Source organism: Amphibalanus amphitrite, unplaced genomic scaffold (genome assembly GCF_019059575.1).
Source record: "Amphibalanus amphitrite isolate SeventyFive unplaced genomic scaffold, NRLGWU_Aamphi_draft 000575F_arrow, whole genome shotgun sequence".
In the NCBI taxonomy this organism is placed as follows: Eukaryota; Metazoa; Arthropoda; class Thecostraca; order Balanomorpha; family Balanidae; genus Amphibalanus; species Amphibalanus amphitrite.
The window spans coordinates 214,059-228,325 of NW_024882069.1; the positions used below are offsets into that span (position 1 = coordinate 214,059).

At 49.0% G+C, this 14,267-nt stretch overlaps 2 protein-coding genes across 3 annotated transcripts in view; one reads left to right on the forward strand and one right to left on the reverse strand.

Annotated features, from left to right (window-relative positions):
* Nucleotides 1-14,267, reverse strand: part of LOC122394146 (YEATS domain-containing protein 4-like) — a 32,029-nt gene that overhangs the window by 9,041 nt on the left and 8,721 nt on the right. Inside the window, exon 2 of one of the 2 annotated variants that reach the window (XM_043390793.1) lies at nucleotides 10,508-10,618. The exons of the other annotated variant lie outside the window; for it this stretch is intronic. The gene's annotated coding sequence lies outside the window, so the exon portion shown is untranslated. The remainder of the gene's footprint in view (nucleotides 1-10,507; nucleotides 10,619-14,267) is intronic. 2 annotated transcript variants of the gene reach the window in all.
* On the forward strand, nucleotides 9,667-12,482 carry LOC122394144 (antichymotrypsin-2-like). Its single transcript, XM_043390787.1, has 3 exons — nucleotides 9,667-9,923; nucleotides 10,515-10,708; nucleotides 11,208-12,482. The coding sequence occupies exons 1-3, from the start codon at nucleotides 9,905-9,907 to the stop codon at nucleotides 12,162-12,164; spliced, it is 1,170 nt and encodes a 389-aa protein (XP_043246722.1). The 5' UTR covers nucleotides 9,667-9,904; the 3' UTR covers nucleotides 12,165-12,482.

Below are 14,267 nucleotides of genomic sequence, written 5' to 3' on the forward strand. Positions count from 1 at the left end.
GACAGCCTTTATAACTATTTAGATTGACAGGTACCCGACATTGTGATTATGCTTGCGACAATGTGCTCATATTGTATGCATGTTTTTTCTGAACATAGGAAAAGCAACAGGCTTTACTATGATGAGACGCACAATTCCAGTCAATGTTAAACTGCACGAATTAGGAAAGCCTTTGTAACGTAGGACTGGCGCGTCTCTTGTGTTTGGGGTTCTCTCATTCCTCATTTGCCTTCCTTCTTGCCATCCTGAAACCCAAGACATGATGGAACCCAACGAGGTAAGAATACGAGGTAAGAATCAAAATGAGTATTCTGGAGACCCAAGTGCCTATATTGATGAAGCCTAAAACAAACTCGGATATAGTTTCAACTACAGATTGAGATAAAGGCTGATCAGGCTGGTTGCTGTTATGCCTAGTATAAAGCTGCCTATGGGTTTTGCCCACCTTGCCCACCACATGAAAAAGATGTAATTGCTTATGTGAAAGAGTGTCAGCCATTCTAACTGATATTTCATTACCTGTTTTTTTTGTGACTGGTGATTGGTGAAACTTTTCCAGTGGCAACTTAGGAATAAAAATAACTAGTCTAGCTCAGCGATAGTAATTTTTTGCAGGTCACAACATGGAAAACCCACATCCTGAACAAGAGGCTGAAGACGTGTCTGCTGATTTCTTGCTGAAAAGGCTGGAGGAGATTCCTCTGGAGAATGTGAAGCTTCTTGGCACTACACTGTAAGTGCTTCAGCTCTATACAACTGCTTCCTTATTGGGCAGTTTCATTATAGGTACATGCTGTTATCCTAGCTTTTTGCTCAAATTCCAAATGGTACCTACCTACCTACCTACCTACCTACCTCCTACCTAGTACTTACCTACAAAAGACATTTTTGTTTTCATCTGTCTACCCTTTAGGTGGGATCAACTTACCCCAGGTCCTGCTACCTGACCTAACTCTGTGACCTGAGCCCCAGCTCTGAGGCCTGACCTCTGACTGCCGCCCCTGCACCCAGGCAGCGGTGTCGGTCGACGCTGGCCGGCCGGCCGGGCTCCGGCCGCCTGCTCGGCCCCGAGACGCTTTGTCCCTCGTGCAGCACGCCCTGGTTGTGCGGTCAGTACCGCGCTGAGCTGCGGCCGCGGCCCACCGCCACCAAACCGCTCCGGAGACTGGTGAACAAGCGTCGGGAGGGCCGGCCCATGGGTCTGCTGCAGACCAAGCTGCTGGACCGGTTCCTGGCGGCGCGGGACACGATCGTGAGTGACGGGGAGGGCTGGTGACGGGGAGGGCTGGTGACGGGGAGGGCTGGTGACGGGGAGGGCTGGTGACGAGGAGGGCTGGTGACGGGGAGGTAGGGAAACGCTGGAATTACATGGAGCTGGTACCTATTGCTGGACGATACAAATGTACTTTTGTTCCGCGTGTACTGTTTACTACTTGCGCCGTGAACGACATAGCGTGACAAAACTGCAACGATTAGTGGATTCCAGAAAATGTACGTTAGAGTAAAGAAAACGTCCTCGATTTTCATGGTTCTCGATCTCATTGACAGAATGATGCCTTTCCACTCAGCTGAACAGTGTGACGTTCTCTACCACAACTTTAAGTGATATACGCCAACCTGGCGTAGTTGCATTTACCGTGACATCTGAGATACCTGAGATGCGTAGGAATCAGGGTTTCGGAGTCGTGGTAGTGCTCTTCCGACTCCGACTCCGACTCCGACTCCGGGCTCCTGACCGACTCCGAATCCGACTCCGACTCCGACTCCGACTCCGGGTCTGATACAAAGGGCAATGGTGGCTGCCAAAATTCCGCGTGATATGACGCGCCATGTTAGGTCTATATTCGCGCACCGGGAGATCGCTCCGGTTTCGTTCATGCGGTCACCATTTCTCCCACGGTGACGCAGCTGAATCCTTAGAGACCAGCGGCCGGCGGCCAGCTTGACAACCCGCCGAGAAGCACGAGTGTGGCCGTATCATGACCACGGGCATCGCCATCATGTCGGTCTGTGTTTGTGTTAGGCACTTTTTGGAGCGATAAAAGAAGAAAGTAAATATAGGTACAGTTGTCATTAAGTCTTTGACAATGGATAGTAGAAGTTATAACACTAATACAAAATGCTTGCCTACTAGATTATGACATGACTTAAAATTTGTAAGATGTAACGTTAGCTTTCAGAACAAAAACAAGACGTGTGAAAAAATACCTTATTTGTGATCACCGGAAGCGAATTTTGCCGTTGGGCCACTGGTTAATAACAATTGAAAAATGAGAGCACAGATTTTAGACTTCAGTTAACTTTCCGGAGTCGGGGTCGAGGCAGCTGAACCGACTCCGACTCCGACTCCGACTCCTGGCTGCTTGCCACGACTCCGGGCGACTCCGACTCCGACTCCGACTCCGACTCCGAAACCCTGGTAGGAATCATGGCTTAGCTGACCCGACCTCATCTTTCAACGCACTAGCGCAGCAACTCAGCCGTCTTCTGTTCTCTCTCCAGGTGATCGAGTGTAAACTCTGCCAGAAGGTTACCGAGGTACCAATCGTGTCCCGCTCCGGTCGTCAGAAGTCGAACCCGCTCGGAACTCCCGCTGGCGTCTCCGTACCGACCACCCCAGCGGCCACTCCGGTCAGAACTCCCGGCGTCACTCCCGGCACAACCCCGGCAGCCAGCGGACGGCGACGGAGCAAGGCGCGCGACCGAAACGCGGGTCTGGTGATACCTGAGTCTCTGAGGACCCCGAGTACGCCGGCTACTCCCTCTGCCGCCCCCGTCGCCCCCGCCGCCGCCGCCGCCGCCGTCCCTGTGGCGGCTGGAGGGACGCCCGAGCTGGGACAGTCGCCCGCCGTCCGATCCCGACTGTGTCCAGGACCGGGTGACTCGCCTGCCGCTGCCGGGGACGCGCCAGAGGTGGAGACGGACGCTCCCATACCACTCAAGAAAACCAAGCGACCGCTGACTGCTACGGTCGGTTCGAGTGGTGCGGGGAATGTGTCGGGTGGTGCGACACAGGCGACGATCCCTCTGAAAAAGGGCCGCTCGGGGCCTGTCCCTGCTCGCCCCGATCGCGCGTCAGGGAAGAGTAAGACTGGTAAGAGCGCGATATCTTCCCCGTCGACTCCGGCGGCGCCAGTGTCGTCCGTCGAGGCGAGGGATAAGCAGAGACGGCTACAGAAAATTCTAGCGCAGGCCGACTGTCGTTCATCAAACACAGGACTGATGGCGTTTCTGTCGGAACTCTGACGGTGGATGAGATGGGGGAAGGTTGAGCGATGTGTTGTGATAATATAATGTGGATGATCAGATCTGTTTATTTACGGGTTTTTAGAAATGTGCCTTCAGGAATGAATAGTAGGTACTGGTGGTTGGCACGGTGGCACGGTGGTACTGGTGGCACGGGAAGGTTAACCCGCGCCCAGATGGGGTCTGCCGAGCAACGCGGTCTGATGGGGGGGGGGGGGCCATTTTGGCCCCCCCCTCAGATCTCGAGAACCACGCAACATAGCGACAAGCGGTAAACGGTGTTGGATAGCCCCAACAGGGAACTACCTTGTGACCCAATTTCATTGACCTCGGTCAAACCGATGACGTCACAGGTCAGGTCAAAGGTTGAATTTTCACCGTTTACAGGCATTTCAAGAAATGCGTTGTAAAATCGTGTAAAATGCATTTCATTGAAAATCATCGATGGGGAAATGTTCTTCAAACACATATTTTGCTATTTGAGGTCACTGATACCAGGTCAGGTCACAGAGGTCAGGTCACTGGGGGGTCACAATATGAAAGTGTCGTGTGATACATGTTTTATGGTCCATTTTACATGACAAATGCGATTATGTGGGTCAGACAGACTTTAGGGCCAGCTTAGGTCACGTTTTGGTCAAGGTCAGGTCAAGGTCAGGTCAGGGTCAGGTCAAATTAGGTCAAATTTCAAAGTTGATATTTTTGCATAAAATGGGTATCGATTCGATGCAGCTCGTCACGGGGAGTTCAATGGTGGTCTCCGTTTTGCGCTACGAGGTCTAGAATTGCTAAAAATTGAGTTCAAAAATTTGACGTCATCAATTTTTAACAGTTTTTTCGCTATAACTTGGCCAAAAAAAGAGGTATCAATCTAAAATTTGGTATGTATATCGAAGAGCGCAGGGACTATCACATATATTCCGGTTTTTTCGAAATTCGAAAAAATTTTGGAAATTTTTTGAGTTTTTCTAAAAAAATCAATTTTTTTGATTTTTGTGGGTCAAAATCCAAAAATTTCAAAAATTCGAGATAGCAGTTTTGTAGCGCCGTCTTTTCTCTACACAACCACATAAAGAACTTTAAAATTGCTTGTGAACTGTAGAATTGGTGAGCGTTTCAAGATGTCATGTTTTTTGCTCATTTTTACTCGAACATGACCTCAGTTTGACCTCAATAACTCCTGACCTGAGGTGACCTGTGACTTGAAATTTTGTGTGAAGGTGTCAAATTGATGTCCAGTAAGGTACCCAAAATTTGGCGGCGCTGCGCGCCGCCGTTTTCTCGCTATTTAAGAAAAACCACAGGGGGGGCCAAAATGGCCCCCCCCCATCAGGGCGCGGGTTAAATATGCGTTCACGGTGTAGTTCTCGCACTTCTATAATTGTATATGTGCTGGTAACGCAAAAAAAAACACTCTGAACGATGCATCAATTAATCAGGATTCAGAAGTCTTCACGTTGCGTTGTATCACTCCCCTTAAACACGAGGTTGTGGTAAACATTGTGTTGCACTCGGAACCAGATTTGCGGCGTATAGGGGTATTAGTGGCGTCACCTATATGGGAATTTTCTCAGATTCCGGTGCCTGTAGTACAGATGGCAGTACTTCTGTACGATTTAGTTTATAGGGCGCATGTATGGGACCAAACAGCATGGCAGGTCAGTTGATGGCTGATTTGGGTCCACTGTCTTGTAGCGAATCAATATCCAATTCAGTGTGTGTGGCATGATATCAAGCGTGTTAAGCATGAAGCCGGCGTTTTGAATTCCGCCTTTGTTGAAGCACTGCCGGTAAGGCATTCGTAATTCGTATGATTCCCAATTCAGGATAATATGATTAAACTTTACTTATGACCTTAACAAGACTGCCCGTGGGTATGTGGTGTTGCCCAAGGTGTTGCCTCTTTGCCACTGACTGGTCATTTATTTTATCGAGCAATGTCGCCACTCGTGACTTGCATGAAAGCGGCGCAGTAGGTTCGTAGGTCACCGACAGGTAACTGAGAGCAGTTTAAATTAATCAAGCTAAGCTATTGACCTTAACTATTGAACAAACTGATTGGAGGGTTCCGGTTGAAACAATAGTGGTTTTTATCGTTTGAAGTTCATACAATGTAAAACTTCCGAATCGTCTCACAAATATCAACTCGTCATTGGCCAGTGGTCCCTATTGAAAGTTGTATTTTTATTGCAATAAGTCCAACGCATAATTTATGTTTCTCTCGTTTACTCAGTCGTGCCATCATCGAATGCATGCATGGGAGCTGCGTGAGCGTGACCATCTAAAAAATCTTATTAGTTCTTAGAAGTAGAAATACGCTGAAGGTAAAGGCGACGCGTGCAAAGAGCGTCTAACCCAATGCACGACTTTCCGTCTCGCCTTTTCTAAAGAGTGCATTTTCAGAATTCAAATGATGTGTTGTCAGACATTCGCTGTTCGTCCGAGAGAGGGATGACGGGGCGTTTACGTCCCAGGCGGTTTCGTAGGCCTTCTTCTGTCATACGACCGTCCTTGCCTTGTGAACAACAGCTCTCCCTTTGGGGAATTTCATCTCCCGACTCAAACAGTAGTGTTCTTTCAACCCATTCAAGACCTTGCATTTTGCATGTCCTCGTGAATATCAGTCAAGAGTGCGGCGCTTGTTTACGTCTTGAGTCGACGATTTACGCATCTTTTCAGGCTCGTGAAGCAGCTCTTTTCAGAGCGACCCGAATGGCTTCTGCCGCGATGTGTCACTGATAATGCTGACATCTAGGCGACGGCACATAAACACGGTTAATTAAAGGCAATGGCGCGATAGATCCTTCGAGCTCACGACGCTTAGTACGGTTGGCCTTATAACCCCCAGCTGGGGAAGATGGAGAGGCCATCGCTTAACCCTGTAAAGCTACCACACTGCCTCATCTATATGGACTAGTAGTTAACACGCGCACTGCAGCGGGTCTGAGCCGAACACGAACTGCAGGGGGGGGGGGGGTTGAAAACAACCCCCCCTGAAATCTCGAAAACGGCGCAACGTAGCGACAAGCGGTAAACGGCGTTGGATAGGTTGAGATGAGATCTACAAGAAATACAAAGATCATTTTTGGGTCAGGTCAAAAACGAGGTCACCAGAGGTCACCGAAGACAAAATGTTACGATTTTCACAACAGGAATTTCGCGGTAGTTTTTCTTGAATAACTTGTCTTGCACACAAGACAGAGGATCGATTCGAACGCCATCGTTCTTAGCTCGTCAAGGCGCATCGAATGATATATGATATGACCTCGAAAGGTCAAGTTGAAAAATTGACCTCAGGTCAAGGTCATGACCTGACCGAAATAGGTCATGTTGCATATCATTCGATCCGCATTGACGAGAAAAACACGATAAACGTCGAACGGAGTCTCTATCTCTATTCAATCTCAAGTTATTGAAGAAAAACCGCTGGTGACCTCAGGTGACCTAAGATGACCTGGAGATCACCTTCCAAAGGTCATAAGTGATATGTTTCGGTGAAATCACCAACAGGGACCTGTAATACTATGATCCTGAGCGTATTGAAGTCATAGGATGGCATTCAGAGTAAGTTGAAATTTCTCCCATTGACTTATAATGGGCCGGTCGCAAAAATGACCTGACCTTAGGTCATCGATATAAAAATTCCGAGATATACAAGTTGTAGCTCGTGATGACTTTACTATTTCCTGTGGGTTTCAAGATCATATCTCAACAACTGTGGGCTTGGTGGGATTGCAAACTTCGAAATTTACGTTTCGAGGTAGGGTCACTTGACCTGACCTGGTGACCTGACCATAGGTCACCTGGGGTCAAAATTTTTACTCAAGGTGTGCAAAAGTTGGGAGAACAGGTATGCAAAATTTGGCGGCGCTACGCGCCGCCGTTTTCTCGCGATTTGCGAAAAACCACAGGGGGGGGGTTGAAAACAACCCCCCCCCCTGCAGTGCGCGTGTTAATGTGCATGGATCATCAGCCATCGCTATACCTATAGTTTGGTGGTTATTGTGATAGTAGACCGTAGGTATAGTGCGTCTGATCATTTTCAAGCAATATGCCTAGGTAGCCTTTGAAGCCCGGGTTATCGAAGACACACTACACGGCTAAAGATGCACCAGCGACCACCAGATAGATAAAATCATTTAGAAATTTCTCCTCTGTCCCGCGGGCGTAATGTCCCCAATAGCCGTGATCTACCATCTTCAATTGCCGCCATAAGATGGCGCTAGTGTCCAGCGCCTCAAGGTAGACTGTACCGCAAGGCAGGAACGCCTGATAGATAGGCCGTACCGCAAGGCATGGACGCCAAGTCACAAAGCGATATTTCTGACGCACGAGATACGACTCGAGTGCGCATGAATCTTTCGTCACACGCATTACCAAAATGCTTTTGTGCATTTTGGTAATGTTTATGACTGCAAAAAAAGCTATTAAAAATGTTCGTATGGATTTTCGCCGCTTGAACATCGAAACACATTCATGACCCATTCATGAAACTTGCCCTATGATGGTCGTCGGGATAACATCCAGGGACCAAAGAAGCAGCTGAAGTCGTTGTCGCTCATGTAGACGGGTATTAATAAACCATCTGAGGACTGTCTGACCTACAGAACTGTCATTCAGCTGTCTGACAGACATTATTTCCAATTGATTGTACTTAACCCGCGCCGTGCTGGTGGCCTGAACTTTCCGCCGAGTGCTGGGGGGGGGCGTTTTCACGCCCCCCCGTCTAACTCGGCTCCTGGGCCACGTAGCGACACGCGGTAAGCGGCAATCGAAAGAGCGTCAAAAATAAGGACGAAAACACTTCGGTCATTTTTTGGGTCAGGTCAAAGGTCAGGTCACCAGAGGTCACCAAAGGTAAAATGTTGACTATTTCAACATTTTGGAAACTGCCAACGGCTATCTCGGGAACCGATAGAGCTACAGCGCCGCGGAAAAGCGCATTCGATAGCCCTTTTACAGACCTTTCTGAGTAATGTTCTCAGATTTGACCTCAGGTCAACGGTTTAGCCTCCAGAGGGCAAAAACTCCAAAAATAGCCGTTTTTACGAAAAACGTTTTTTCGTCAATAACTTTTGACTCATAAGCGCCATGACATTACTTTTGCCAGCATCGTGTTCCTCTCGTTGAGACGCGTCGAATGAACTATTTGTTGACCTTGAAAGGTCATTTTGAAAATTTGACCTCAGGTCAAGGTCATGACCTGACCGAAAAGGGTCATGTTGCATATCAGTCGATCCGTATCGTCGAGCTGAACACATCTGACGTGTTTTCACCGCTCTAGCACGTCTCTATCAAAAGTTATAGCCAAAAAACTGCTGGCGACCGTTCATGACCTGAGATGACCTCAGGGGCACACAGAGGGGTCACAGGTGCATTTTTCCTATTCAGTGTGTCATGTTTACCTATGAACCGATGTTTGAGAGCGTTTTGAACGATATTTGTCCAAAAGAGGCGCATTTCAATTTTCTCCCATTGACTTATAATGGAGAGGTCGCAAAATTGACCTGACCTTAGGTCACAGATATCAAAAATCCGAGATATACATTTTATACATACTGTTACTCATATCAATCGCTGAAAGTTTCAAAGTGATCGTTCAGTCGGTGTAGCTATAGCGAGCCTTTGAACTTTTTCTGAGGTAAGGTCACTTGACGTGACCTGGTGACCTGACCTTGAACGGCCTAGGTCTGAAATTTTCACAACATGTGCGGAAATGATGTAGGAACACGTGTACCAAAAACGGCGGCGCTGCGCGCCGCCGTTTTTGAGATATTCGCGAAAAACCTGAGGGGGGGGCGTAAAAACGCCCCCCCCCAGCACGGCGCGGGTTAACGATCGGTTCGTTTTTGCATTTGAAATCACGAGAACTGAACTTTTACCAATCACATGATAAAAGTTCAAGCATAAATATGGTATTTTTATGGAACATACCGAGCGCAAAGGTCAGACAACATCCCCCAATTACAGATTACTTCACAAAAATGCTCGTTTACCCATGGCTGATCTCGCAAGAAAACAGCCCGTCCTCGGCTTTTACGGAGAAGTTTCCACCGCCTGGCAAAGTTGGATGCCAGCTGCTGGGAAGTGACCTTCCTGGACGTATTTACATCATCGATTGCATATCTGGGGACCATGGAGGCGGATGCCTGTTGGAGACATCACGCCCTGGCCTCCTGAATCCTGACACTCCCGAGTCCTGACAGACTTCCGGCTGACCCCACTCCTGACATCCCTTCGGCTGACTGACCCCACTCCTGACACCCCTGGGCTGTGACTGACCGCACTCCTGACACCCCTGTGCTGTGACTGACCCCACTCCTGACACACCCAGCCTCGAGACGACCTATGTGTGAGCCATAACAGTGGGTTCCCCGATAGTGACCCTGAACCTCCCCCCCCCCCCAGTTCGGCCGGACAGCCGGACTCTGTCGAGGGGAGGGGAAGGGGAGAGAAGGTCATGGGTCACCACCGTCACAGCTCCTGTGACGGCCGTGGCCAGCTGACGATGACATATGAACAGTGCTACCTGCGCCGAGTGTGAAGTCATAGACATCAGTAATGGAAATGTGTTGATTTGTGGTGCGTCAAGTAAAATCAAGTTCAGCCTGCTGGTGGACTTTGAACGGACTGAAGTGCGTCTCTGCTGGCGTTTGAGATGGCCGCCCCAGTCAAAGGTAATGTTAGTGCATAGTGCATACATAGGTAGATATTTAACCGGATGAGTCAAAGGTGAACTCATTCCACAGTTCTCATTGTTATATAAGCTACACTGTTTTGTTCCTGCCCTGTGTGTGCTCAGAGCAACAGGAAAGCTTGGCGCCGGTCGCAGCAGAGATGCCCTCGCAGCTGAAATCCGCACGTGCTCGATGCAACCCGTATTGGATCAACGGGAGGTATCTGAATCCAGGGGGCTTTGCCCAACTCTCCAGAAAACAGGTCCAGCGCTCAGAGAGCTTGGGAGAGACAAACTTTTCGACAAACCTCCCATTTGTCTTTCGTTGGTACTCAGTTCCCACTAGCTCGCGATTGAAGACGAAGAGATGGTTGTTTAATTTTGTAAGATCGGTTGCGGTAGTTTTGTGGTGTCACTGCTCAGATCATAAGATTTTGTATTTTAGCTCACCTTGTATTTTACTTTTTAGCATTAAATTCTAACGTTGTAATGACAGGGATAAGAAGCATCCTCGCGTTAGCTTCAGTCGCCGTCCACGTGCGCGAAACAATCCGACACACGACCGGACTCTCTGATAGCTCTTACCCAGCAGGTGCCTGCTGTCTGCTGCTACTGCTGTCAGTGATGACGTCACCAGCGCAGGCCGACATCCCGGACGGTCTGGGTCTGCGTCTGCTGGCACAGCTCACACCCGACCTGTCACAGAACCAGGCCATATCGCCCTTTGTGATCTCCAGTCTTCTGACGCAGATCTGGCTGGCGGCGGCCGGAAAAACTCGCAAAGAGGTGAGCGTGGTTTCCTGCGGTTGGCAAAATGTGCAAGAATAGGTAGTTTGAAGGAGTTCCAGAGACAGCATGGTGAGAATTATAAAGGTGTTCCTATACTGTATACAATTACTATCGACCATATTAAAAGATGATTATGTTTCAATGATCCATGGGATTTAAAAGTATATAAGTTAAATCAATTGCATAGTTACAGACGGACTGTGAACTGCATTTAGCACCTGTTGTTTGATCTTATTCTGTAAAATGATTACTGAATGTCAAGTTCTGATGAATCATGAATCGAATCCATGTCACTTTTTTGTTCCATGACCGTGACCATATACGGCATACGAAAGTCACATCGCTGCTTTGTCAAAGGCGCTGCTTGTCCATTTAAAACACCTAAAGCAAGATGCGTTACTTCTGTTTTAGCACTTGCATTCATTGGTAAGGACAAATGAGAAAAGGCCGAGTCTGACAAGCAAATCACTGAATTGTTTATGTTATTGATTTACAGATAGCCAAAGCGCTTGGACTCAAAGGATCTAATAAGACGGCCATCGCCTACAACTTCTTACCGTCCTACCGTGACGCCATAGAGGGCTTTTCCTCACAGACCAACGGCGCTGAGACGGGCGTCATGAACCAAATCTACGTCCGGAAGGGCGTGTCGGCCAGCAGCAGCTTCGCTCAGCTGGTCCGCATCATCTACAACTGCACCATCAGACAGTTCGCCTCCAGCTCCCAGGCCGCGGCCGAAATCAACGCCGAGGTCGCCCGGGTGACCTGGGGTCGGATCCAGCAGCTGGTGGACTCCACATCGCTGGAGGGGCTCAGCGTGGCGCTGGTCAGCGCGCTCTACTTCAAGGATCAGTGGCAGTGGGCCTTCGAAAGGCGGCCAGAGTTGAATTTCGTCACCGCCTCTGGCTTGAAGAAGGTGGCGATGATGGAAATGAGGAAAGAGTTGAGATATACGAGATTTGATACATTTGACGCTGTTGAAATTCCCTACAAAGACAACAGGCACTGTATGTTGTTATTGAGGCCACTTGGCAGAAACATGACGGCGGTCGGTGAGTTGAAGTCGAAACTCGATTCACTACAGCCTCGTGAAATCCTGGAGAGCATGTCGACCCGGGACACAATAGTCACCATGCCTCCTCTCAAGCTGGAAACGACATACAGCCTACGAGGGGCACTGTCGCGGCTAGGCATAAGAAAACTCTTCACGGCTGGAGCTGAACTGCCTAGGTTCAGCGGTGTGGCGATAACAGCCAGTGATCTGTATCACAAGGTGTTTCTGGAAGTCAACGAAAAGGGGACCGAGGCTGCAGCAGCTGGGGCGGTGATTCTAGCAAGGTCGGCAAGTCGCGATCAACCCGTGCTTTTCTACCTGGATCGGCCTTTTTTCGCGATAGTTTTCAACAAAAGATATAATTGCAATGTGTTCTCTGCCTACGTGGCTTCACCGTAATAGTATCTAATAGTATTAGAACCGGCAGAAGTTGAAAGAAACCCAGCCCTGATAATACAGACACAATAAAGTGAGATAGCAATATTCACAGCAGTACTTGAATCTCATAACGACAATAAATTCCACATTACATAGCCTCTTGGGCTGGATCACATCATATTATCATGTCATCCACGTCAATGTTGTGTCAATGCCATGTCATCACACGCCGAGCGTGAAGATCGCTCACCTTCGCGTTATTCTTGAATACACACTTGGGATGGTGACGACGACAGCTGACCGCGACCGTGGGGCTGCATCAACCTATCCGAATCGGGACGATGACTTTTCTTATTACTGGAGAAGAAAAAATGCAGTGTCGATATTTTGTTTATAGGTATGTCTAGAATCAACGGTCCACGAGCTATATAGATCATGTTTTGCTAAGTAACGCATAAGCTGACGGGCATTTAGGCGGTTCAAGCCATGCACAAAATGTTCGGGGTTTCCAAACATGTATATTTATCTGCAGACATCAGCCGAACTGACGTTCCCACTCCCTCGTTTGGCCACTGCTCCTCGACCGAACTGCCGCGGTCGAGCGACTAGTTACCATCCTGTTCACTCGGCGACTGTCGACGCGAACGGCGTCCTGTGATTGGCCGGCCGACGAGCACGCGCGGCAATCGCCGCTGATGACCGTCGACAGATCAGCGCGTCCAATCTGAGAGAGCCGAGCCGATGTCGGCGCGAATTAGACCGGCTGAGGGAAAACACGCACACAAGCACACAACACTGACCTCGCCGGAGACACAAGCAGCATTGGGGCTCTTTTTGTTTGCATTAGTCATTTTTAATAGGTATGTTTAAATGTTTAAATTAAGAAATGATGTGAAGCTTTCCTTTACGTCAATCTCGATGATCAGCATAAAAGAAACGGAAAACTAATCATTTAAGTAACGGATGTGGAACAAGAGAGATGGAACCCACTAGATATTTCACGAAGTGCAAACTACGAGCCCGACTTGGCCAGAAAATTACCAGTGTGCTATTCTCAGTTCAATTAAGAAGATTGACATGACCATTGTCAGGTTGTGCATTCGGAATGGACGCCTGAGCAGTGCAATTTGTGCCAGGAGAGCGACTGGCGGTCGCGGCTCCGTCACTGCGAGCCGCAGCGAGAGGTCCCTCTCCGGTATGGTCGGCAGGCGCCGTGATCTGGTCGACCCCCAGACTTCAGCCATGCCCGCGCGGCGCCCGTTCACCATTGACCTGCTCTATCGGGTCAAGTAGCGGCAAAGCCGAGACATCAGTAGTGTTTTTTAGCAGAAGTGACTGGCTTCAAATCCAATTTTCAAGCTCGACTTTCGCCCTCCACCCACGTCTGTCTGGCCGCTGCGACCGGCCGGCTCCGTCCTCAGACACGCGCCACCCGAGTATGCGTGCCCGCCGCCGCCAGATCACATTGGAATTCCCTGCGGAAAGTCGTCCCGACGGCGGCGGGCGGGGTCCGCAGGCGGTCCGGCACGCTCCAAAGTCGCCGCCGGGTTCCGTGAACTGCCGACAAAGTCTGCCGGTGGACGGGGCGCCGCCTTATCGTGAATGACGAGTGGAATCGGTCACGGCGCCGCGGCCCGACAGCCGGCCCGGCCCGGACGCCGGCCGATATATGGTCCGTATGCTAATGAGAGCGCGTTCGTCGAACCGTCGCTGCCGCCGAGATGCGGCTTCCGACCGAGACGCGGCTTTGCCGCACGAGCAGACAGAGTCGGCACAGCATATGAAATGGCTGATTCGTATTATACTACGCTCTAAACATACAATAATAGAAATTGAAAAAATGGGAACGGTCTCTTCATTTCAGCTGCTTGTATTGTGACGTAGGATATTTATAATTCAGCATTTTGAGCCCGATTGTATTCCCTATGCCTACTGCTTAAATCCGCGTCTATCGTTCTTTCAATAATAAAAAAAACAAAAATACGACAACGATTAATATTACCTAGTTATTTTAATTAGAGCATGGAAAACATGTAACAATTGCGGCCAAAATATTCCACCTTTTGCGGAAGCGAGCCACGTTTATAAGAAGAGTCCACCATTTATAAAAGGTTTCTATTTGTA

What these genes read in the sequence shown, in the direction of transcription:
- LOC122394144 (XM_043390787.1), top strand. An exon ending in CCGGAAAAACTCGCAAAGAG is followed by an intron (nt 10,709 to 11,207) that starts GTGAGCGTGGTT and finishes ATTGATTTACAG; the next exon opens with ATAGCCAAAGCGCTTGGACT.